The sequence below is a fragment of the Bubalus kerabau genome, chromosome 5 (genome assembly GCF_029407905.1).
Source record: "Bubalus kerabau isolate K-KA32 ecotype Philippines breed swamp buffalo chromosome 5, PCC_UOA_SB_1v2, whole genome shotgun sequence".
Lineage (NCBI taxonomy): Eukaryota > Metazoa > Chordata > Mammalia > Artiodactyla > Bovidae > Bubalus > Bubalus kerabau.
In genome coordinates this window covers 73036809-73061586 of record NC_073628.1, presented here as the reverse complement: position 1 = coordinate 73061586, position 24778 = coordinate 73036809, and the positions used below count along the sequence as shown (strand labels likewise).

Genomic DNA, 24778 nt, shown 5'->3' with positions numbered 1-24778 from the left:
GTTTTGAAAATCCTTGTTGAATGAATAAATGTTGAGTAGTAAACTCTTGGGTTGGCCAAAAACTTCATTCCAGTTTTTCCATTACATCTTACAGAAAAATCCAAACAAAAATTTTGGGCAACCCAGTAGTATCTAAACTAGATTCCATATTGGTTGGATATAAAAATCGCAGTCAGACACAGCTAAAGCTCAGGATGGGTGACACAATCTGCAAAGCCCAATGCAAAATGAAAGTGTGGGGCTCCTTTGTTCAAAAATCATTAAGAATTTTAGGATGATGAAAACTGACCCACGCTCAGGATCCTTCTAAGCACGGTCTGAGGTTACTACATGGCTTTTGTGCCCTGGTCTCTGGCAGTTTGAATTTATTGGCAGTAAACTTCTTTTTTAATTATATTAGAGTATTATTGATTTACAAGGTTGTATTGCTTTCAAGTATACAGCAAACTGATTCATACACACACACACACACGTATATATACATATATCCGTTCTTTTTTCAGATTCCTTTTCCTTATACATTATTACAAAGTATTCAGTAGAATTCTGTGTGCTATACAGTAGGTCCTTGTTGATTATCTATTTTATATATAGTAGTGGTCACTATAAACAAAGCTAGTGGAGGTGATGGAATTCCAGCTGAGCTATTTCAGATCCTAAAAGATAATGCTGTGAAAGTGCTGCACACAATGTGCCAGCAAATTTGGAAAATTCAGCAGTGGCCAAAGGACTGGGTAAGGTCAGTTTTCATTGCAATCCTAAAGAAAGGCAGTGCCAAAGAATGTTCAAACTGTTGCACAATTGCATTCATCTCACACGCTAGCAAAGTAAAGCTCAAAATTCTCTAAGCTAGACTTCAACAGTACATGAACTGAGAATTTCCACATGTTTAAGTTGGATTTAGAAAAGGCAGAGGAACCAGAGATCAAATTGCCAACATCTGTCAGATCATAGAAAAAGCAAGAGAATTCCAGAAAAACATCTGCTTCACTGACTATACTGAAGCCTTTGACCATGGAACAATTGACTGATTCCAAATTGGGAAAGTAGTTCATCAAGGCTTTATATTGTCACCTTGCTTATTTAACTAATATGCAGAGTACATCATGAGAAATTCCAGGCTGAAAGAATCATAAACTGGAATCAAGATTACTGGGAGAAATATCAGTAACCTCATATATGCAGGGAGAAGGCATTGGCACCCCACTCCAGTATTCTTGCCTGGAAAATCCCATGGACAGAAGAGCCTGGTAGGCTGCAGTCCATGGGGTCGCACAGAGTCGAACACGACTGAGCGACTTCACTTTCACTTTTCACTTTCATGCATTGGAGAAGGAAATGGCAACCCACTCCAATGTTCTTGCCTGGAGAATCCCAGGGACGGAGGAGCCTGATGGGCTGCCATCTGTGGGGTCGCACAGAGTCGGATACGACTGAAGCAACTTAGCAGTAGCAGTAGCAGCATATATGCAGATGATACCACCCTTATGGCAGAAAGTGAAGAGAAACTAAAGAACCACTTGATGGAAGTGAAAGAGGAGAGTGTAAAAGCTGGCTTAAAACTCAACATTCAGAAAAACAAAGATCGTGGCATCCGGTCCCATCACTTCATGGCAAATAGATGGGGAAACAATGGAAACAGTGATAGACTATTTTCTTGGACTCCAAAATCACTGCAGATGGTGACTTCCACCATGAAATTAAAAGATGTTTGCTTCTTGGAAGGAAAGCCATGACCAACCTAGAAAGCATATTAAAAAGCAGACATATTACTCTGCCAACAAAGGTCCATCTAGTCAAAGCTATGGTTTTTCCAGTAGTCATGTTTGGATGTGAGAGTTGGACCATAAAGAAAACTGAGCACCGAAGAATTGATGCTTTTGAACTGTGGTGTTGGAGAAGACTCTTGAGAGTCCCTTGGACTGCAAGGAGGTCAATCCTAAAGGAAATCAATCCTAATTTTTTATTGTAAGGACTGATGCTGAAGCTGAAGCTCCAATACTTTGGCCACCTGATGGGAAAAACTGACTCATTGGAAAAGACCCTGATGCTGGGAAAGATTGAAGGCAGAAGGAAAAGGGGACTACAGAGGATGAGATGGCTGGATGGCATCACTGACTCAGTGGACATTAGTTTGAGCAAACTCTAGTAGTTGTGATGGACAGGGAAGTGTGGCATTCTATAGTCCATAAGGTCACAAAGAGTTGTACACAACTGAGCAACTGAACTGAAATGATACAGTAGTGGGTATCTTTAACTGAAACAGGATGAAAACTGGGATGGCTATTGTGTCCTCAGAGCAGCTTCAGAAGCCTCTGATGTCATGTATGATACTCTGGGCTGTATTTCCCCCACTACCACCTGACCTCTGGCCACCAAGCATCAGACCTGTGAAAGTAGATGTGAGAATTCATTTTATTTTCATTTTTCAAATTCCAAGGAGCCTAAATTCTTGCAAAAAATGGCACATCAACCACTATTTCTTCTTCTCTTTTATCATTCTTACAGATATAATATTATAGCCAAAGCATTATATGCATCAGCTGTCTAGAAACCAGTATTTAAAGGAAAGAAAAATCCCTTGGAATCCCAGATATTCCAAGGTACTTTGACTGAGAAATCACTACTTCTGTTTCATTCCCAGCAGTTCTATCCAGTTTCCTTCTTCCCTGAAATGTATGTCTTTGTTGTGGATCATTTAAGCATCAGACTTTGCTGCTACCTGATGCCACACTTTGTTCTAGAGAAGATTCTGATTGAAAATGTAGAATAAAAGAGGCTTTGGTCTAATACAACACCAAACTCCAAGGCAGAAAAATATTTGTTAATACAGTGATACAAAAATCAAAAGCAAAGGTCTTTCCTTGGATTATCTTATTAATGTTTTTAATGTTAATACATTTGGAAAGAGAGCCTGCCAAATCAGTGACTCATTCAGGAAGTATCTTGTAATGAATCTGATCACTCTGATACTAGGGAGAGGAGCTTAATCTCTGGTATAGAATTACACATTAAATAGAGAATTAAGAATGCAGATAAGCTTTGTAGCAAGTAGTCAGAATGGAAAGTTCTAAGTTATTTCACTGGTATTTGCAAATGCAAGAGCACCCTAGTTTGGATGTTTTGATGTCTGGTTCATATGAGATACCAACTGAACTCATACGTCAAAGCCTCGATGCAAGAAATGGACAGTGCCAATGGCTGCTCTCAGAGAGGCAAGAAACTGACTTGACTAAGAGGGATGGACACTGCTGAGATCATGATGGATGATACTATCAGGGAAAGGGGCCCCTAGCTTGTAGCTCCTGAAATATTTCACAATCAAATTTTGTGACACAAACCATAATTTAAATGCACATTTGGTGTATCTAAAGTGATTCCATGATCCCTTGGGATACCAGTTTTCGAATATCTCAATTTTCACATGGACTCAGGTTAATCCAAAATTGAGCTTTGACATAGCTCTACTCATCACAGTGAATGCTGGATGTTCCTGGGAATCTCCACGAGCAGAAATGTTCTTGGGTGAGGGAGGGGGAAATCATTTAATGAGTTCCCAGGCAGGTGGAGGCAAAAAATAGCTCTTTTCAACAGTAAAACTAGATATGTGGTTCACATGGGCCAGGGCAAGCATCTAGTTTGGGTGAACTGGTGCCAGGGCAAGTAACTGCCCGCAGAGTGGGCAATACCTGGTAACCACCTAACAAAAGCTTTTTGAAGTAATTCAGGCCTCTCAGTACTTGAACTAATAACTAACCAAGTTGACTAAGGAAATTGTGAAATTACATATTCTCTAGGATTATTTGGTAATTCTTCAGAAGAATAACAGATGATACTTAGGACAACTGAATGACTATTTTGAGGTAGCACTAGCTATCTGAAACTGTAATGAACAAAAAGCTGTTTCGTGACTGCCTGGAGATTAAACATGAGAAACAAGCTGTTCTTTATAGAGTACATCCAATGTAACTTACAAACCTATGAGTTTTGTTTTCCAAATCATCTTTTTATGATCCATAGGCAGACTTTTTGCAGTCTCTTTTTAACATATATTTACTCTTGAAAGACATGTTACTTGAAAGTGTAATTGTAATGAGTTTGGTTATAGTATGCCTCTTTCCTTTAAAAGAGAACATGATTCCCTGTAGGGAAATTCAGGTAATTTGCAGCCACAGTAATCTCCACTCCACTGAAATGTTAAATACTTGGCTTTTCTCCATGCATTTGTCTTTCTCTGTTCTACAGCCGCTATTTCTTACTCTTTTAATTCAATGCTGAGCAGTTGAATGATGTTTTCTTTTCTCCTTCTACTCTTTGACTTTAGGATTAAGTTACAGTCAGAACGGTTCCTTGGAGACATCTCTTTATTTCCCTCTTCTCATCCTGATCAATTCATGAGTAGTTTTCAATTGGTGTGCCCTTTTCACTGCCTGTTGCTAATATTTCAAATATATCTCATTTTAAGGACTACCAATAGGGGCTTCCTTAAAGTGACAGCAAATTCCAGTTGAAATGTGTTGATTTTATTGAGTTTTACAGTCATATATATGAAAGGTCATCCAGTTCATGTAAATCATCTATGCCTCGTGGCAGTCCACACTTTACTTACAGACTCTTGGAACCAAGTCTATTAGTAAATCAATCCTCTAACAATAGGAAAAATATAAGACCTAAGAAATTGTTGTTCAGTCACTAAGTCATGTCTGACTGATGAGTCAGTAATGCTATCTAACCATCTCCTCCTCTGTTGTCCCCTTCTCCTTTTGCCTTCAGTATTTTGCAGCAGCAGGATCTTTTCCAGTGAGTCAGTTCTTCGTATCAGGTGGCCAAAGTGTTAGAACTTCAGCTTCAGCAACAATCCTTCCAATGAATATTCAGGGTTGATTTCCTTTAGGACTGACTGATTTGATCTTCTGGAAGTCCAAGGGACTCTCAAGAGTCTTGTTCAGCACCACAATTTGAAAGCATCAATTCTTCAGCACTCAGCCTTCTTTATGGTCTAATTCTCACTTTTGTACATGATTACTGGACCTAAGAATAGAATATACAAATGTTGGATGCGTCTGTTGTCTTCTTTCATATTAGCCTGTGGTTCAATTAAGCAGTCTATATTCCTGTGCCCACAGTTTACATATATGGGAACTGAGGTCAATAAGCTGGCTTGTGGTAGTAGCTGATAGGTAGATAAGGATTAGACCCAAAGAGCCCAATTTCAGACTGCTAAGCTGAGTCTGCCTCTGTACATGAATTGTGCTCATATTCCAAATGAAAATATTCAAATACCTAGCCCCATGTGGATTTTTAATATTACCAGAAGTGTTACTAGGCCTTGAAGGATCTGTGTCATTTTACTTAGAAGCCTTATAGGACGGACCCAACTGCTCCTGGTCACATTTTTCAGCCCAAAAAGAAAAGAAAGAAAGTGAAGTCAGTCAGTCGTGTCTGACTCTTTGCAACTGCATGGACTGTAGCCTACCAGGTTCCGCCATCCATGGGATTTTCCAGGCAAGAATACTTGAGTGGGTTGCCATTTCCTTCTCCAGGAGATCTTCCCAACCCAGTGATTGAACCTGGGTTTCCCGCATTTTGGGCAGACGCTTTACTGTCTGAGCCACCAGGGAAGTCCCAGCTGCCCAGAATTGCATCCTGACCTCATCCTTTCTTATCTCTGTCATCAGAGGTGAGTTCCTTCATCTCTCTATGCTTTGGCTCCTGTTATCTAAGCAGAGAACAGCAGTTCGTCTGGGAGTAATTGTCTTACTCCCCAAGGGCTTTAATGGTGTTAATTAATGTCTAGGAAGTACATGGAAGAAGGACTGCAAGTAGTAAATATTAAGTAAACTTTAGTTTCAGATATGGAGAAGGCAATGGCACCCCACTCCAGTACTCTTGCCTGGAAAATCCCATGGACAGAGGGCCTGGTGGGCTGCAGTCCATGGGGTCACTAAGAGTCAGAAATGACTGAGGGACTTCACTTTCACTTTTCACTTTCATGCATTGCAGAAGGAGATGGCAACCCACTCCAGTGTTCTTGCCTGGAGAATCCCAGGGACGGGGGAGCCTGGTGGGCTGCCGTCTCTGGGGTCGCACAGAGTCAGACACAACTGAAGTGACTTAGCAGCATAATATTATAGTAGTGTAATGTTTTCTGTATAGTAGAGTGTGTCTATTCATCTCAAAATCCTAATTTACTTAGCAGCAGTAGCAGTTTCAGATATACACATCTGAATGCAGAGTCCCAAAGAATAGCAAGGAGAGATACGAAAGACGTCCTAAGTAATCAATGCAAAGAAATAGGGGAAAACAATAGAATGGGAAAGACAAGAGAACTCTTCAAGAAAACTAGAGATACCAAGGGAATATTTCATGCAAAGATGGACACAATAAAGGACAGAAATGGTATGCACCTAACAGAAGCAGAAGATATGAAAAAGAAGTGGCAAGAATACTCAAAAGAACTATATAAAAAAGATCTTCATGACCCAGATAACCATGATGGCATGACCACTCACCTAAAGCGAGACATCCTGGAGTGCAAAGTCAAGTAGGCCTTAGGAAGCATGACTATGAGGAAAGCTAGTGGAGGTGATGGAATTCCAACTGAGCTATTTCAAATCCTAAAAGATGATGCTGTGAAAGTGCTGTACTCAATATGTCAGCAAATTTGGAAAACTCAGCAGTGGTCCCAGGACTGGAAAAGGTCAGTTTTCATTCTAATCCCAAAGAAAGACAATGCCAAAGAGTGTTCAAACTACCACACAGTCACACTCATTTCACACGCTAGCAAAATAATGCCCAAAATTCTCCAAGCTAGGCTTCAACAGTACCTGAACTGAGACCTTCCAGATATTCAAGCTGGATTGAGAAAAGGCAGAGGAACAAGAGATCTAATTGCCACCATCTGTTGGAGCACAGAAAAAGCAAGAGAATTCCAGAAAAACATCTGCTTCATTGACTGCGCCAAAGCCTTTTACTGTGTAGATCACAACAAACTGTGGAAAGTTCTTAAAGAAATGGGAATAATGAGGCCACCATACCTGCCTCCTGTGACACCTGTATTCAGGTCAAGAAGCAGCATTTAGAACTGGACATAGAACAATGGCTCCAAATTGAGAAAGGAGTACATCAAGGCTGTATATTGTAACCTTGCTTATTTAACTTATATGCAGAGTACATCATGCAAAATGGTGGACTGGATGACACAAGCTGGAATCAAGATTGCCGGGAGAAATATCAATAACCTGAGATGTGCGCATGACACCACCCTTATGGCAGAAAGTGAAGAGGAACTCAAAAGCCTCTTGATGAAAGTGAAAGAGGAGAGTGAAAAAGCTGGCTTAAAACTCATCATTCAAAAAACTAAGATCATAGCATTTGGTCCCATCACTTCATGGCAAATAGATGAGGAAACAATGGAAACAGTGACAGACTTTTTTTTTTTTTTTTAATTTTTACCTCAGAAGTAAAAACTCCAGATATGTTGTTCTTTATTTCTGTCTTTTGGAAGTCAAACTTACTTGGCTTTTTTTTTTTTTTTTAAACTTTACATAATTGTATTAGTTTTGCCAAATATCAAAATGAATCCACCACAGGTATACATGTGTTCCCCTTTTCTTAGGCTCCAGAATCACTGCAGACAGTGACTGCAGGCATGCAATTAAAAGACTCTCGCTCCTTGGAAGAAAAGCTATAACAAACTTAGACAGCAGTATCAAAAAGCAGAGACTTGACTTTGCCAGCGAAGATCTGTATTGTCAAAACTGCATTTTCCAGTATGGATGTAAGAGTTGGACTATAAAGAAAGCTGAGTACCAAAGATTTGATGCTTTTCAACTGTTGGAGATGACTCTTAAGAGTCCCTTGGACTTCAAGGAGATCAAACCAGTCATTCCTAAAGGAAATCAGTTCTGAATATTCATTGCAAGGACTGATGCTGATGCTGAAGCTCCAATACTTTGGCCACCTGATGTGAAGTACTGACTCGTTGAAAAAGACTGATGCTGGGAAAGATTGAGGCAGAAGGAGAAGGGGACAACAGAGGATGAGATGGTTGAATGGCATCACTGACTTGATGGACATGAGTTTGTGCAAGCTCCAGAAGTTGGTGGTGGACAGGGAAGCCTGGCATGCTGCAGTCCATGGGGTCCCAAAGAGTTGGATGCAACTGAATGACTGAACTGTAGGGAACTGAAACTTTAATTGGTATGCTCTTTATGCGATCAAAGAAGCAACTTCCTTAGAGAATAACTGCATTTCTCAAAAGATACATTTAATTAATGTTTAGAATTCAGTGAAAAGAGGAGAAAAAAATGAAATAAAACATACCCAATTTTGTTTTTTAACTTTTGTATTAATTTGTGTTTTGAATGAAATCCTTCCATTGTATTTCACTTTAAGAACAACCGCAGTGGCTTCTACCCTTTTATATCATTCAGATACTATTTAATCTTTAGAGGAGAGGCAGTCATTGAAAATTTTCAGTGTGTTTGATATAACTTATCTGATGGAGACAGCACAGGACTTGGTGTTAAAATCATTGGTTTGTCCCTACTCCAACCCGACCATTTGTCCACTGTGTCCCTATTTGATTCTCTGAACCTGCTTTCCTACCTTTGAAGCAGGAACAATATTTATTGTTCTGGTGATATTAAAGGCGAAACCTCCTCACCTTTTCACCAGACTTTTTCGTGTTCTTGCTAATTCTCTCTCCCATAATCTGGTACCTCTTTCTAGCTCGTATAAAGGCAGATCACCTCATGCACATAATAATAGCTGCTTATGCTTGCTGTGTGTAACATAGAAGACTCTGACCCTGTGTGTACACATGTAACATTATTAGCAATTATAAGAGTAGTATCACTTATAACTCTATTTCTTGAAGGTTACCAAAAACAGTTCAACCAGGGTTCACAAATGGGCACTTAAAGGCTCATGAAACAAACAACAAAAATCACATGTAGACTTTAGATGTGGCTCACTCAAGGTTACCAAATGACATCAGTTCAGTTTAGTTCAGTCGCTCAGTCGTGTCTGACTCTTTGTGACCCCATGGACTGCAGTATGCCAGGCTTCCCTGTCCATAACCAACTCCCAGAGTTTACACAAACTCATGTCCATTGAATCAGTGATGTCATCCAACCATCTCATCCTCTGTCATCCCCATCTCCTCCTGCCTTCAATCTTTCCCAGCATCAGGTCTTTTCTAATGAGTCAGTTCTTTGATTCAGGTGGCCGAAGTATTGGAGTTTCAGTTTCAACATCAGTCCTTCCAATGAATATTCAGGCCTGATCTCCTTTAGGATGGACTGGTTGAATCTCCTTGCAGTCCAAGGGACTCTCAAGAGTCTTCTCCGACACCACAGTTCAAAAGCATCAATTCTTTGGCACTCAGCTTTCTTTATAGTCCAACTCTCACATCCATACGTGACTATTGGAGAAACCATAGTTTTGATTAAATGGACCTTTGTTGGCAAAGTAGTGTCTCTGCTTTTTAATATGCTGTCTAGGTTGGTCATAACTTCTTCCAAGGAGCAAGCATCTTTTTAATTTCATGGCTACAGACTCCATCTGCAGTGATTTTGCAGCCCCCCAAAAATAAAATCTGTCACTGTTTCCACTGTTTCCCCATAAATAGATGGGGAAACTTCTGTGTATTCTTGCCACCTCTTTTTCATATCTTCTGCTTCTGTTAGGTGCATATCATTTCTGTCCTTTATTGTGTCCATCTTTGCATGAAATGTTCCCTTGGTATCTAATTTTCTTGAAGAGATCTCTAGTCTTTCCCATTCTATTGTTTTCCTCTATTTCTTTCCTCCAAATGGCATTTCCAGGACACAGTTGCTTTTCATTTGAGCTCTCCTCCATTCTCAAGCTTTATGCGGTGGAAAAAGAACCATATAAAAATGAATGAAGGTTATGTTTCTAAGCCTAGCTTTCAGTGGCCTGAATGAGGTCACAGAATGCTGCTACCATTGCTCAGAATTGAGTGTTGATATGTGTCCTGGCCTGGGCGAAGTCAGCTCTCAACCAAGCACAAGGCTTGATAGTGGCCAAAGACTGGTTTCTCCAAAGAAAATTCAAGTTTTGTTATAAAAAATGTGTGACTATACTCTGGACGTTAAATATTACAGGTGTAGAGTTGCATGACACAAGCTGCTGCTGCTGCTGCTGCTGCTGCTGCTAAGTCACTTCAGTCGTATCCGACTCTATGCGACCCCATAGACTGGACTATACAGCCCACCAGGCTCCCCGGTCCCTGGGACTCCCCAGGCAAGAACACTGGAGTGCGTTGCCATTTCCTTCTCCAATACATGAAAGTGAAAAGTGAAAGTGAAGTCGCTCAGTCGTGTCCAACTCTTAGCGACCCCATGGACTGCAGCGCACCAGACTCCTCCATCCATGAGATTTTCCAGGCAAGGATACTGGAGTCGGGTGCCATTGCCTTCTTCTATGACACAAGCTAGTGAATGTCAACTGAAATGAGTCTGAGTCTATGCTTGACCCACCTGGTCCTTTCACCTTGTCAGATGCCCTGCACTGCAGGGGCAGAAGCATCTCTGGGAGACAAACTGCCCATGAATAAGCCATCATCCCTGCCTCCTTCACTTCCAGCCTCATGCCTCCCACTCTAATCTTTCTTGTTCTTCAAACTTTGCTTCTTTTCTCCAGTTCCCTACTTCCACTCCTTTTGATTTGGAGATGTCTTTGAACTCTTCTGACTTATTTTTATAAGTTTTTCTTTTTGAAGTATAGTCGATTTACAGTGTTTCAGGTATACAGCAAAGTGATTCAGTTATATATGTGTATGTGTGTGTGTGTGTGTGTGTGTGTGTATGTATGTGTGTGTGTGTATATTTCAGATTCTTTTCCATTATAGGTTATTACAAGATATTGAATATAGTTCCCTATGCTATATAGTAGTACCTTGTTGGTTATCATTTTCTGTATCAGTTCAGTTCAGTCGCTCAGTCACGTCCAACTCTTTGCAACCCCATGGACAGAAGCACACCAGGCTTCCCTGTCCATCACCTACTCCTGGAGCTTGCTCAAACTCATGTTCATTGAGTCAGTGATGCCATCCAACCATCTCATCCTCTGTCGTCTCCTTCTCCTCCTGCCTTCAATCTTTCCCAGCATCAGAGTCTTTCCCAGTGAGTCAGTCCTTTGCATCAGGTGGCCAAAGTATTGGAGTTTTAGCTTCAGCATCAGTCCTTCCAATGAACATTCAGGACTGATTTTCTTTAGGATGGACTGGTTTGATCTCCTTGCAGTCCTAGGGATTCTCAAGAGTCTTCTCCAACACCACAGTTCAAAAGCATCAGTTCTTCAACCCTCAGCTTTCTTTATATCCAACTCTCACATCCATACATGACTACCAGAAAAACCATAGCTTTGACTAGATGGACCTTTGTTGGCAAATATATATATATATATATATATACACACACACACACACACAGAAAAATATTTTCTGTATAATAGTATAGTATGATATTATAGTATATTATATATTATATGATATAGTGTATTATATGATATAGTATATTATATGATATATAGTATATTATATATCATATATCATATATGATATACAGAAAAAATATTTTCTGTATAGTAGTATAGTATAATACTATATGATATAGTATATGATATAATATACTGTATTATATGATATAATATAGTATATTATTTGATATATGATATATGATATGATAATATAGTATAGTATAGTATATGATGTAATATAATATATTATATTATACTATATATAGTATAATATAGTGTAATGTTTTCTGTATAGTAGAGTGTGTTTGGAGAAGGCAATGGCATCCCACTCCAGTACTCTTGCCTGGAAAATCCCATGGGCAGAGGAGCCTGGTAGGCTGCAGTCCATGGGGTCGCTAGGAGTCGGACACGACTGAGCAACTTCGCTTTCACTTTTCACTTTCATGCATTGGAGAAGGAAATGGCAACCCACTCCAGTGTTCTTGCCTGGAGAATCCCAGGGACGAGGGAGCCTGGTGGGCTGCTGTCTATGGGATTGCACAGAGTCGGACATGACTGAAGTGAATTAGCAGAGTGTGTCTATTCATTTCAAACTCCTAATTTATCTCTCCCCAACCCTTTTCCCCTTTGGTAACCATAAGTTTCTTTTCTATGTCTGTGACTCTATTTCTGTTTTATAAATAAGTTCACTTGCATCCTTTTTTTTTAGATTTTGCATTCAAGTGATATCATATGTATGTCTTTCTCTGACTTCCCTCACTTAGTTTGATAATCTTTCGACTTTTTGACCAATGCTCTCTGCTTAATACTCAGTTCTGCATCCTGCCCAACACCCGTAATTCTAGTATTCCAGTGTCTCCAAGAGATGTATATTCCTTCACTAACTCTGGCCTGATCCTGATCCTCTACTAAACCACCCCTCCCCTCTTGGTTTAAACACCTTGTGACAGACTCCGTTGGCACGCCTTCCTCAGTCTATCAAAACTTCTTTAAAAGGTGATTGCTCTGCTGTTGTACCACCTGCATACATCTGTCTTCTAGTGTGAAGTGGATGACCCTCAACCCTCTTTAGAAAAATTTTGTAAGGAAAAAACAATTTCTATTTTTATATATGTAGATTTTCTTTTAGCTACAGTCCTCATTACAAATACCTTCAATCTTCTAATCAATCTTAGTACACCTCTGGGATGATGTTTTCTTTTTTTTCCTAAGACCCATCCTAAATTGTCCTTCAAAAGTCTGAAACCAAACCAAACAGAATACAAAATGTGGAACAGAACAAAGGTGTTTTTTTTTTTTTGTCAGACTATTCCAGAGAAAAATCAAGTATTGCTTCATTTTTGCTAGCCATACTTAAGCATGACATTCAGAAAAAAAATCTAGAAAATATTTATTGTTCATAAATTATATTAATTTTGTTTTTATTTTAATAGTATTATGCAAGTAGAGAAGAATCTCCTACTCAATGAAACTAATGCTGTGAGCAAGAGTCCCCATGGAATTAAGAGGAAGGGCCTGTGTGGTCACATCACACTCGTGATGGTACATGGGCATATCATAGCATCACAACCATGCCATCCTTATTGGATGCTTTTATGCCCTGGTCTTCCTTAAACAATTTTTGAAACACGTTGAATACATGGGGAGAAATGATTTTAAAAACATCCAAAGATACCATCCTTACTCTCAAAGGGCTTACCTTCTAAGTGAGAAAGTAAGATATTCAGATACAATGGTGTTACAAGGGTCAAGATCCCATTTTTCAGTAATGGGAGTAAAGAAGGCAACTTTGTCAGACTAAATCAGTCACCGCCATCCCTGACCTTCATTCTTAAATGTTTCTCTTGAGCTCTATATTTTATAATCTTGAGCATTTTCCTATAAGCTTTTATCAAACCCACAAGGCTTGAAAATGGCCTAGATCTTTCATCATATTCCTCATCTGTAAATCAGGTAAATATCAGAAGTATGTAAATCCTCCATAGCAGCCAAGTAGAAGATTATAATCAAATAAGTATCCACATCTTATCATTAAATTGATAAGGAAACACTAAGTGTTTTGAAGCTGAATCCCAGAGCAGCTCCCACTACAGAACATTATGGCTTTAGCAGAGAAGCCAGACTACTGCTCCAATTCTAAGTGAACTAGTTAACTAATTTTTTCCTTCACTTAACGAGCACCTACTTTGTGCCTGTCACTATTCAAAGGACACAGTTGTGGGCAAAACCAAGTCCTTGTTCTTTTTGAGGTTATGTCACAGAGGTGGAGACAAGCAATAAATAAATAAACATGTAATAAAACATCAGATAGTGTGGAAGGCTATGAAAGAAGAAAGTAATTTGAGAGGATAAAAAGTACTGGTTGTTGTGTGTAGATAAACTGACCAAAATCTTTTAAAATATAGCATTTGAATAGATATATGTAAACTGACAGCTGCTGCTGCTGCCAAGTCGCTTCAGTCGTGTCCTACTCTGTGCGACCCCATAGACGGCAGCCCACCAGGCTCCCCCATCCCTGGGATAAATGTCTGGAAGAAGAGTCCGCTCACCAAAAGAACAGGATACATGAAAACATAGTTCAAAATTCATGAAAAAATAAGTACAGAAATTTATTGGATCCCTGTTGTAACTTAGCCCAATTATTTGACATAGATATTGTCCTGTTCTTTTATCAGAAAATATTTTTAAAGCTTTGGCTTTGTTTTACTTTTCCCAAGAGTCAAGGAAATGAATGTTAGCCTCGATGTATTCTTGTTGAATGCTGCTGTCTTAAAGTTGCTTCTGCTAAAATAAAGTACTACTCTAAGTACTTCTCAACAGCCTTAGAGACTAGATGCAGTGATTCCTTATTTTACAGATCAGTAGATCAAAGCAGAATGAAGCTAAGTAACTTCTGAAAGGTCACTGGCCATGCAGTGATGAAATCTAACAATATATAACTTTATTTTGTATTGGGTTATAGCTGATTAACAATGTTGTGACAGTTTCAGGTGGACAGGGAAGGGATTCAGCCATCCATATGCATATATCCTTTCTCCCCCAAACTCCCCCGCCCATCCAGGCTGCCACATAACATTGAACAGAGGTCCCTGTGCTATGCAGGAGGAACTTGTTGGTGATCCATTTTAAATATAGCAATGTGTACAGACAGAGAAGGAGAAATATCAAAATGACATTCCTTATATATGGAATCTAAAATTAAGTGATACGAATGAACTTACAAAGAGAAACAGACTTAGGAAATAAACTTATGGTTATTGGGGGCATGGAGGGAGCACGGTGGGGAGAAAGGATACTTAGGCAGTTTGGAATGGATATGGAACAATATATAACTGTTATCTGTGGATTGCCAACAGATATCAGTATATCTGTTGTTGGTGGATTGCTGTTCCTTCTTTTCCTGAGAATTTATTGAGCAATTACTGTGCTACATTATACATCTTATTATAAAAGAAATAGTAAACACTGTTCCCTCTTCATAATATGTCTAATCTATGTGTAAACACAAAAACAACATACCTTGCAAAAAACTACAGAATTGTGAGATGGTACAGTAGGAGCATATATGGTAAAGAAATGCAAAGTTAAAAGTTAATATGAGCTGAATATGGCTTGAGGCTAAAAATGTTGACTCTAACCTTTTTATTTTTTTTCTCCCTGCCCCTGTTCATATAAGAAGCAATTGCAGAAACTGGGATGGTTAGCCTGGAGAAGAGAAAACTCAGGGGGGATTTGATAACTGTCTACAAATATTTGAAGAACTGTCATGTGGAAAAGAAATTAGATTTGCTCTCTGTGTCCCTAGTGGGTGGAAGTATTAGAAAGAATTCAACACAATATAAAGAAGGACTTTCACACCAAAGAGAACTCTAGAGCTCTCTAGAGATGGAATAGGCTGTTTGGGAGATGGAGCACCTCGATCCTCTAGGCATGGGAGTCTCTTCAATGATACCTGGTACAGGGGAATTAATGGAAAGATGGATGGATGGATGGATGACAAGAATTTTCAGATCTCTTTGAAGGCTTGGAATTTGTTGTTTTTATCAGTTGAGAAATGAAATGTCTTTTAATACTGAGCTGCTTATGAAGTTCCTTTCCCCCTTGGAGTGTTTTCTGCCCTTAAAAATTTTGGATACCATACCTGCAACTCTGCATGTGACTGCTAGTGTTTACCTGATAATAAATAATCCTCTCAAGAGGTACTTGATTTCTTGTTTGCTCTTTCTAGGTCTCCAGCCATACACCAACTACAGCTTCACACTTAGAGCTTGTACATCTGCTGGATGCACTTCAAGTGAGCCTTTTCTAGGTCAGACTCTGCAGGCAGCCCCTCAAGGTAATTAAAAAATACCCATGGTTGGGAAAAATAAGTTTTCATATGATATTTTGACATGAACTCTATAAACTTTATCATAACAAACAAGGAAGAAGAAATAAAGTATATGGATCCAAAATAATATTCTAGCTTCCTGTTTTTCAAGTTTAGTTAAACTACAAGTCTCCCAAGGCAGTTTGCTTTCAATTCCTTAGATGTGGTTTTCCTTGGAAGAAAAAAGATACTATGTACTTGGATATGAAATTCCTCCAAAAATCAAAGATTAAATATTCCCAGGGCAGCTAAAATATAACAAGCACCACACTCTATGTTGAAGCTGATAAAAACATTCACTGCCCACAAGAATTTGCAATCAAGTAGAAGTGATAAGGTAAGTAACCAAATTGACATGAAGAGAGAGAATCTTAGAACGTGATGTTAAATGAGAATGAATGAACAGAATGCTCAAGGTTAATCTTGGAAGGGAGAGATTACAACCCATCAGGGACTTGAAGAAAGATCTTAGAGGGTGGATGCCTTCTGAGATGGACCATTCAAGGATCAAGGGATTTGACAAGTGAACAGATGGAGGAAATATACTATCAAACACAGCTTGAGGGATTGGGAAGTGGGACCATCACCTTAGAAATCAAATTGGCAATGTCTGTTAAATGTACAATGTTGATTCCCCATGACAGAGCAGCTTCAATTTCATTATCTAATGCCAGAAAATAACACTTCCACAACTGCACAAGGAGACATGTACCAGGATGTCTACTGAAGCCTTTATTGTTGTGGAATGCCAAGATATTGGAAGCAATCTAAATGTCTTTGAGTCAGGGAATTGCTAAATTTATTCAGATATATTCACGTTATGGAATTCCATCAATTTAAAGAAACAAGGTGATCTGTACATATAATGTAGAGTTATAGAACTGTGTTAATATATGGCATCTTTATGTCTAAAGCTACACATAGAAAATTATATTCATTTCTATAGATAAATGCATAGGAAATATTCTGGAAGCATGCATATCTACCTGATAACAATGGTCTGTGGGTTAAGAACTGGGACAGATAGTATCATTTACTTTTAGAAGAAAAATATGCTCAGAAACTTTGGCTAGTGATCAACTAATTATTTTGTTAATCTTTATTATCTGCTGTTTTCCATGTGGGGAAACAATAGGCATAAATAAGCTTCTGAACAGAAATGTAATATTAATGCTCATCAAAGAGTCCTGAACTACTTGTCCATTACTCTTCTAATGAAGGGGTTGTTGTACCTCAGAATATTAGACCTGAACTTCCTACCAGTAAATGGGGAATAAAATGGAAAATTCCACATATGGGGCATATGGCTCCTCACCAGGAATTCACTAATGATGTTTTCTATATAAAGAATGTTTCATGTCAAAAAGCTTAGTGTTCCTTTGAAAGGAAGAAACCAGCAGTGGATTTTTTGGAAAGGTAAACTATCAAATGGATACTTTGATGATAATGGATAATTTCTAAAGGATCTATCAATCAGTTTTGGCTGAAACTCAAGCCTGATAGAAGAACAGGGTCTCCACTTTGCTCATCCAATCCATATATTTAAATTCTTAGGCAGTATGAATCTCTACTCTCACTTTGTCTGAAACAAAAAACATTTTCTTGAAAGAGCTCAGATTTCATGACTTAAAAATTATAGCTTTCAACAGTGCTGAGGAGTATGAGATGAGAAATGTTTTACTTGATTTGCTTTTTAACTTTATTCACCTTTCCTTTAACACAAATAACTGTGCAAAGAAACAGTAAACTAAATGGGCTTTCCTCTGCAGAAGGAACATGGATTTAGAATCCATTTTCCGGCCGCATAAGTGCCAATTGTGAATAACTTGTATGAGAAATAAATGTAGTCTGAGTGCTTAACTTGGAGGTTGTAAGGGAACAAAGCAGCAGTAACATTAAGTTGTGTTGTTTTGCTAAAGTGGAAATAAACATATTATATCCTCTTAAATTAATAATCCAAGTATAACTAATTTTAAAAGGCCTAGTTGAATGATCAGACATAATTTGATGGTCTAACATTTGAGTGTCTAAGTGGATATGGAGAGAATTAAAGGAAGCATTTGTTCACAGCCACCCTGAGAGTTCCTTATGTCTGTCATTTTCAATCTATTTAAAAAAGAAGCTAAAACATATTATGACCCCATTGGTAAGCTGGTCCTGATTCTCTATAATTTTGGCCTCCTGGAAAATGGTGTACCCTTAGTCAAGTAATGGGAAGAGCTTGAACCTGGATTATTGCTCTCTTTTAAGAATTGCTGCTTGTGTCTCAGATGGTTAACATTCTGCCTGTAATGCAGGAGACCTGGGTTCGATCCCTAGGTCAGATAGTTCCCCTGGAGAAGGGAATGTCTATCCACTCCAGTATTCTTGTCTGGAGAATCCCAGGGACAGAGGAGCCTGGCAGGCTACAGTCCATGGTGTCACAAAGAGTTGGATATGACTGAGCGGCTAACACATTTACTCATGATATCCTTCCTTGAAGATTAAAGACTATTTGTTTTTACCCACACATCCACAGTGCTCAGCACAAAAAAATGACACATTTGATAGAATGTTAAATCAACAAATGAACAAATATTGAACAGTCCAGAAGTCAATGCATTTCTGACATTAGCCAATAAAGAATTGGTTCTTTTTATTAACTTCCAAGGGAAAGCCAATCCACAAAAAAATGTTGGTATTTTTGACTTGGAACGATTCATATGGATTTAAGAAATGGGTAATATTGCATTTCACTCAAGACAAAGTTAAAACAAATCCAGTAGACATGTTCCTTTTTTAGCAGTTACATATCAAGAGAGCAACCAAGGTTTCCTTCTGACCTTTCCCCCTTAAACCTCTCAGCTAGTTTACCTGCTCCCCACCCCACTTCTAGATGATTTCCTCCATGACCATCCATTTCCTTCTCTTCAGTTCAGTTCAGTTCAGTCGCTCAGTCGTGTCCTACTCTTTGCAACCCCATGAATCACAGCACGCCAGGCCTCCCCGTCCATCACCAACTCCAAGAGTTCACTCCAACTCATGTCTATTGAGTCGGTGATGCCATCCAGCCATCTCATCCTCTGTCGTCCTCTTCTCCTCCTGCCCCCAATCCCTCCCAGCATCAGAGTCTTTTCCAATAAGTCAACTCTTTGCATGAGGTGGCCAAAGTACTGGAGTTTCAGCTTTAGCATCATTCCTTCCAAAGAACACCCAGGACTGATCTCCTTTAGAATGGACTGGTTGGATCTCCTTGCAGTCCAAGGGACTCTCGAGAGTCTTCTCCAACACCACAATTCAAAAGCATCAATTCTTCGGCTCTCAGCTTTCTTCACAGTCCAACTCTCACATCCATACATGACCACTGGAAAAACCATAGCCTTGACTAGATGGACCTTTGTTGGCACAGTAATGTCTCTGTGACCTCAGTTCTGCCCTCCCATTGTGTAGAGTGGTTTTCTGATGTCACTGAGACCCAGGCTCTGTGAGGGAGGTAGATTCTTCCCCTGAGACTTAATAAAACCTCTCACCAAAGGCAAGTCTTATTCTATCAATGATTTCTTGCAGTTGCCAAGAAAAAAGTGTCTCCACATCATTCAGTTCAGTTCCGTTCAGTTGCTCAGTCATGTCCAACTCTTTGGAACCCCATGGAGTGCCTCACGCCAGCCTCCCTGTCCATCACCAACTCCTGGAGCTTGCTCAAACTCATGTCCACTGAGTCAGTGATGCCATCCAACCATCTCATCCTCTGTCATCCTCTTCTTCTCCTGCCTTCAATCTTTCCCAGCATCAGGGTCTTTTCCAATGAGTCATCTCTTCACATCAGGTGGCCAAAGTATTGGAGTTTCAGCTTCAACATCAGTCCTTCCACTGAATATTTAGGACTGATTTCCTTTAGGATGGACTGGCTGGATCTCCTTGCAGTCCAAGGGACTCTCAAGAGGCTTCTCCAACACCACAGTTCACAAGTAAAAATAAAGCACGTATTAGTTTTTCACACATTCCAATTTCATCTTATAGATCAAACCAATGGACACAGGGTTATTAGCAAATGGACAGAGCTTTCTCCCGCTTATATAAATATAAAACTCAACTTTTATTTAAAACATAAGCAACTCCAAAATGTGGCTTCATTTTATTTCATTGACTCCTCTCTACCCACAGGCTATACTGATTCAAAACAGAAACTAAGCAATAGCCTTTTCTAGTACAGTAGTGATTTTTTAAAACATCCTTCAAGGTGAGAAAAACAGGACTGCAGGGAGCAGATTATGAACCAAAGCTTTATACTTTATCTCTTAAATCAACAAATTAACATCATGTTTAAATCAAAACTCTAATTAGTTGGTTGAGTCATTTAGCAGCTGTTGGCAGAGGGACCCAGACATAAAAGTATGTTATGATTTGTGTATTTATCCAAGTATCTAACATAAAGTGAGCTTTCAGAACAAAATGAACTACTTTCTTCTCAGAAGTAGGTTGTTCTTAGAAAATCAGTAAGATTGAGCCATGTTTAAGTCTATCTTGATTCTTCCAGAATGTTGCAAGTAAATTGCATTTGAATGCCCTGAGATTTTTTTCTCACGTGTTGAAATCTTACCCTTTACTTACACTTACTTACACAGGAATAACTTACACAGGAGATACAATCAATCAAAAACTATTGATTATTGGAAACCGAATATTGAAATGCTCTTGATCCCTGTCTCCTGTATAATGTCATGAACCTCCGTCCATAGTTCATCAGGCACTATTCATCAGATCTAGTCCCTTAAACCTATTTGTCACTTCCACTGTATAATCATAAGAAATTTGATTTAGGTCATATCTGAATGGTCTAGTGGTTTCCCCCACTTTCTTCAATTTACGTCTGAATTTGGCAATAAAGAGTTCATGATCTGGGCCACAGTCACCTCCCAGTCTTGTTTTTGCTGACTGTATAGAGCTTTTCCATCTTTGGCTGCCAAGAATATAATCAATCTGATTTCGGTGTTGACCATCTGGTGATGTCCATGTGTAGAGTCTTCTCTTGTGTTGTTGGAAGAGGGTGTTTGCTATGACCAGTGCATTCTCTTGGCAAAACTCTATTAGTTTTTGCCCTGCTTCATTCCGTACTCCAAGGCCAGATTTGCCTGTTACTCCAGGTGTTTCTTGACTTCCTACTTTTGCATTCCACTCCCCTGTAATGAAAAGGACATCTTTGGGTGTTAGTTCTAAAAGGTCATGTAGGTCTTCATAGAACCGTTCAACTTCAGCTTCTTCAGCATTACTGGTTGGGACATAGGCTTGGATTACTGTAATATTGAATGGTTTGCCTTGGAAACCAACAGAGATCATTCTGTCGTTTATGAGATTGCATCCAAGTACTGCATTTTGGACTCTTTTGTTGACCATGATGGCTACTCCATTTCTTCTAAGGGATTCCTGCCCACAGTAGTAGATATAATGGTCATCTGAGTTAAATTCACCCATTCCAATCCATTTTAGTTTGCTGATTCCTAGAATGTTGATGTTCACTCTTGCCATCTCCTGTTTGACCACTTCCAATTTGCCTTGATTCATGGACCTAACATTCCAGGTTCTTATACAATATTGCTCTTTACAGCATCAGACCTTGCTTCTATCACCAGTCACATCCACAACTGGATATTGTTTTTGCTTTGGCTCCATCCCTTCATTCTTTCTGGAATTATTTCTCCACTGATCTCCGGTAGTATATTGGGCACCTACCGACCTGGGGAGTTCCTCTTTCAGTATCCTATCATTTTGCCTCTTCATACTGTTCATGGGGTTCTCAAGGCAAGAATACTGAAGTGGTTTGCCATTCCCTTCTCCTGTGGACCACATTCTGTCAGAACTCTCTACCATGACACATCCATCTTGGGTTAGAGAAATGCAAAGAAAAGCAAAATGGCTGTCTGCGGAGGCCTTACAAATAGCTGTGAAAAGAAGAGAAGTGAAAAGCAAAGGAGAAAAGGAAAGATATAAGCATCTGAATGCAGAGTTCCAAAGAATAGCAAGGAGAGATAAGAAAGCCTTCCTCAGTGATCAATGCAAAGAAATAGAGGAAAAGAACAGAATGGGAAAGACTAGAGATCTCTTCAAGAAAATTAGAGATACCAAGGGAACATTTCATGCAAAGATGGGCTCAATAAAGGACAGAAATGGTATGGACCTAACAGAAGCAGAAGATATTAAGAAGAGGTGGCAAGAATAAACAGAGGAACTATACAAAAAAGATCTTCAAGACCCAGATAATCACTATGCTGTGATCATTTTCTTAGAGCCAGACACCCTGGAATGTGAAGTCAAGTGGGCCTTAGAAAGCATCACCACGAACAAAGCTAGTGGAGGTGATGGAATTCCAGTGGAGCTATTTTAAATCCTGAAAGACAATGCTGTGAAAGTGCTGCACTCAATATGCCAGCAAATTTAGGAAACTCAGCAGTGGCCACAGGACTGGAAAAGGTCAGTTTTCATTCCAATCCCAAAGAAAGGCAATGCCAAAGAATGCTCAAACTACTGCACAATTGCACTCATTTCACACGCTAGTAAAGTAATGCTCAAAATTCTCCAAGCCAGGCTCCAATAGTATGTGAACTGTGAACTTCCAGATGTTCAAGCTAGTTTTAGAAAAGACAGAGGAACCAGAGATCAAATTGCCAACATCTGCTGGATCATTGAAAAAGCAAGAGAGTTTCTGAAAAATATCTATTTCTGCTTTATTGACTATGCCAAAGCCTTTGACTGCGTGGATCACAATAAACTGTGGAAAATTCTGAAAGAGATGGGAATATCAGACCACCTGACCTGACTCTTGAGAAACCTATATGCAGGTCAGGAAGCAACAGTTAGAACTGGACATCGAACAACAGAGTGGTTCCAAATAGGACAAGGAGTACGTCAAGGCTGTATATTGTCACCCTGCTTATTTAACTTATATGCAGAATACATCATGAGAAACGCTGGGCTGGAAGAAGCACAAGCTGGAATCAAGATTGCCAGGAGAAATAGCAATAACCTCAGATATGCAGATGACACCACCCTTATGGCAGAAAGTGAAGAGGAACTAAAAAGTCTCTTGATGAAAGTGGAAGTGGAGATTGAAAAAGTTGGCTTAAAGCTCAACATTCAGAAAATGAAGATCATGGCATCTGGTCCCCTCACTTCATGGGAAATAGATGTGTAAACAGTGAAAACAGTGTCAGACTTTATTTTGGGGGGCTCCAAAATCACTGCAGATGGAGATTCAGCCATGAAATTAAAAGACGCTTACTTCTTGGAAGGAAAGTTATGACATACCTCAATAGCAAATTCAAAAGCAGAGACATTACCTTGCCAACAAAGGTCCATCTAGTCAAGACTATGGTTTTTCCAGTGGTCATATATGGATGTGAGAGTAGGACTGTGAAGAAAGCTGAGCGCCGAAGAATTGATGCTTTTGAACTGTGGTGTTGGAGAAGACTCTTGAGAGTCCCTGGGACTGCAAGGAGATCAAGCCAGTCCATCCTAAATGAGATCAGTCCTGGGTGTTCATTGGAAGGACTGATGCTGAAGCTGAAACTCCAATACTTTGGCCACCTCATGCAAACAGTTGACTCATTGGAAGAGACCCTGATGCTGGAAAGGATTGGGGGCAGGAGGAGAAGGGGACGACAGAGGATGAGACTACTGGATAGTATCACCAACTCACTGGACATGAGTTTTGGTAAACTCTGGAGTTGGTGATGGACAGGGAGGCCTGGCGTGCTGCAATTCATGGGGTCACAAAGAGTCGGACGTGACTGAGCGACCTAACTGAACTGAACTGAACTGAATATTGAAATGAGTTTTTAAAAGCTGAAGAAGAAAGTTACAGCATCTATTCATAACATGAACAGATGACAACATGAAACGGGAGATTGATCTTTCTCATTGCTAGGTTCTCCATCAATATGTTTTTATACTTATAAAGAGTACTTAAAATTTTCACCTTGAATTACCATTGTTTGTATATATGTTTTATCTTTTATACAGAAGGGTATCAATTCCTTGTAAGAATGAGCCATATCTTAGTCATATTCGCATTCCATAAGTATAATAATTTGCAGGATATATATTTTCAATAAATTTATTCATTTAATATTTTTAAGCATTGTGCTACCCATAAAGGTACATGGACTACTAATACAGAGCAGATCCCTGCCTTCATGGGGCTAACTTTGTATTAAAAGCAGGAGAGAGAAATAGTCATAAAAACATGAAAATAATGATGATATAAAAAAAGGATTATGATGTTATGTGTGTTGAGAGGAAAATAGAAAAGGGTATATATATGATCAAGAGGAACAAGGTGGGGATCACTTTAGATTGTGTTAAAGTTATGGTTATGCATAGTGGTCAAATAAGCCCCCCCTGATAAGATGATATTTACACAGGTCACTGAACTTGGAGAATAAAATGAATAATTGTCATGGTGTCATGAACAAAGATGTTCCAGGCGTAGGGACTGGAAGTGCAAAAACTCAGTAGTGTGAAAGTAGTTGAAGCATTCTTAGGATAGAAATGAGTCTGTGTGGCTGGAACTTCGTGAATGATAGAGAGAATGGTGACAGGTAGGCCAGAGCCAGAAAAATGTAGGACCATCCAGGTTATCATTAGGAATTTAAATTACACTATATGAACAATTTCAGAAGGGTTGTATATTTTATAAAGATTACATTAGCTTAAATATACACTTTATATACTTTTATAAAGGTTACAATGAAATAAAGATGGACAAGTTTTAAAACATGGACACTACTTTATCACAGGAGTTCATGAGAGGGAGAAATGTAGTTTGGATCAAGAGAGGTAAAAATATAAGGACTATGCATATTCAGAGTAGAATCTGCAGGACTCGATGATAGATTCCATTTAGGAGTGAAAAACTAAAAGCCTCAAGGA

The 24778-nt window shown here is 39.2% G+C and overlaps 1 protein-coding gene across 1 annotated transcript in view; it reads left to right on the top strand.

The window, feature by feature from the left end:
• USH2A (usherin) overlaps window positions 1–24778 on the top strand; it is a 1013951-nt gene that overhangs the window by 821360 nt on the left and 167813 nt on the right. The window contains exon 59 of the mRNA XM_055581875.1: window positions 15734–15841. Within this exon, the coding sequence (XP_055437850.1) occupies window positions 15734–15841 (108 nt within the window). The remainder of the gene's footprint in view (window positions 1–15733; window positions 15842–24778) is intronic.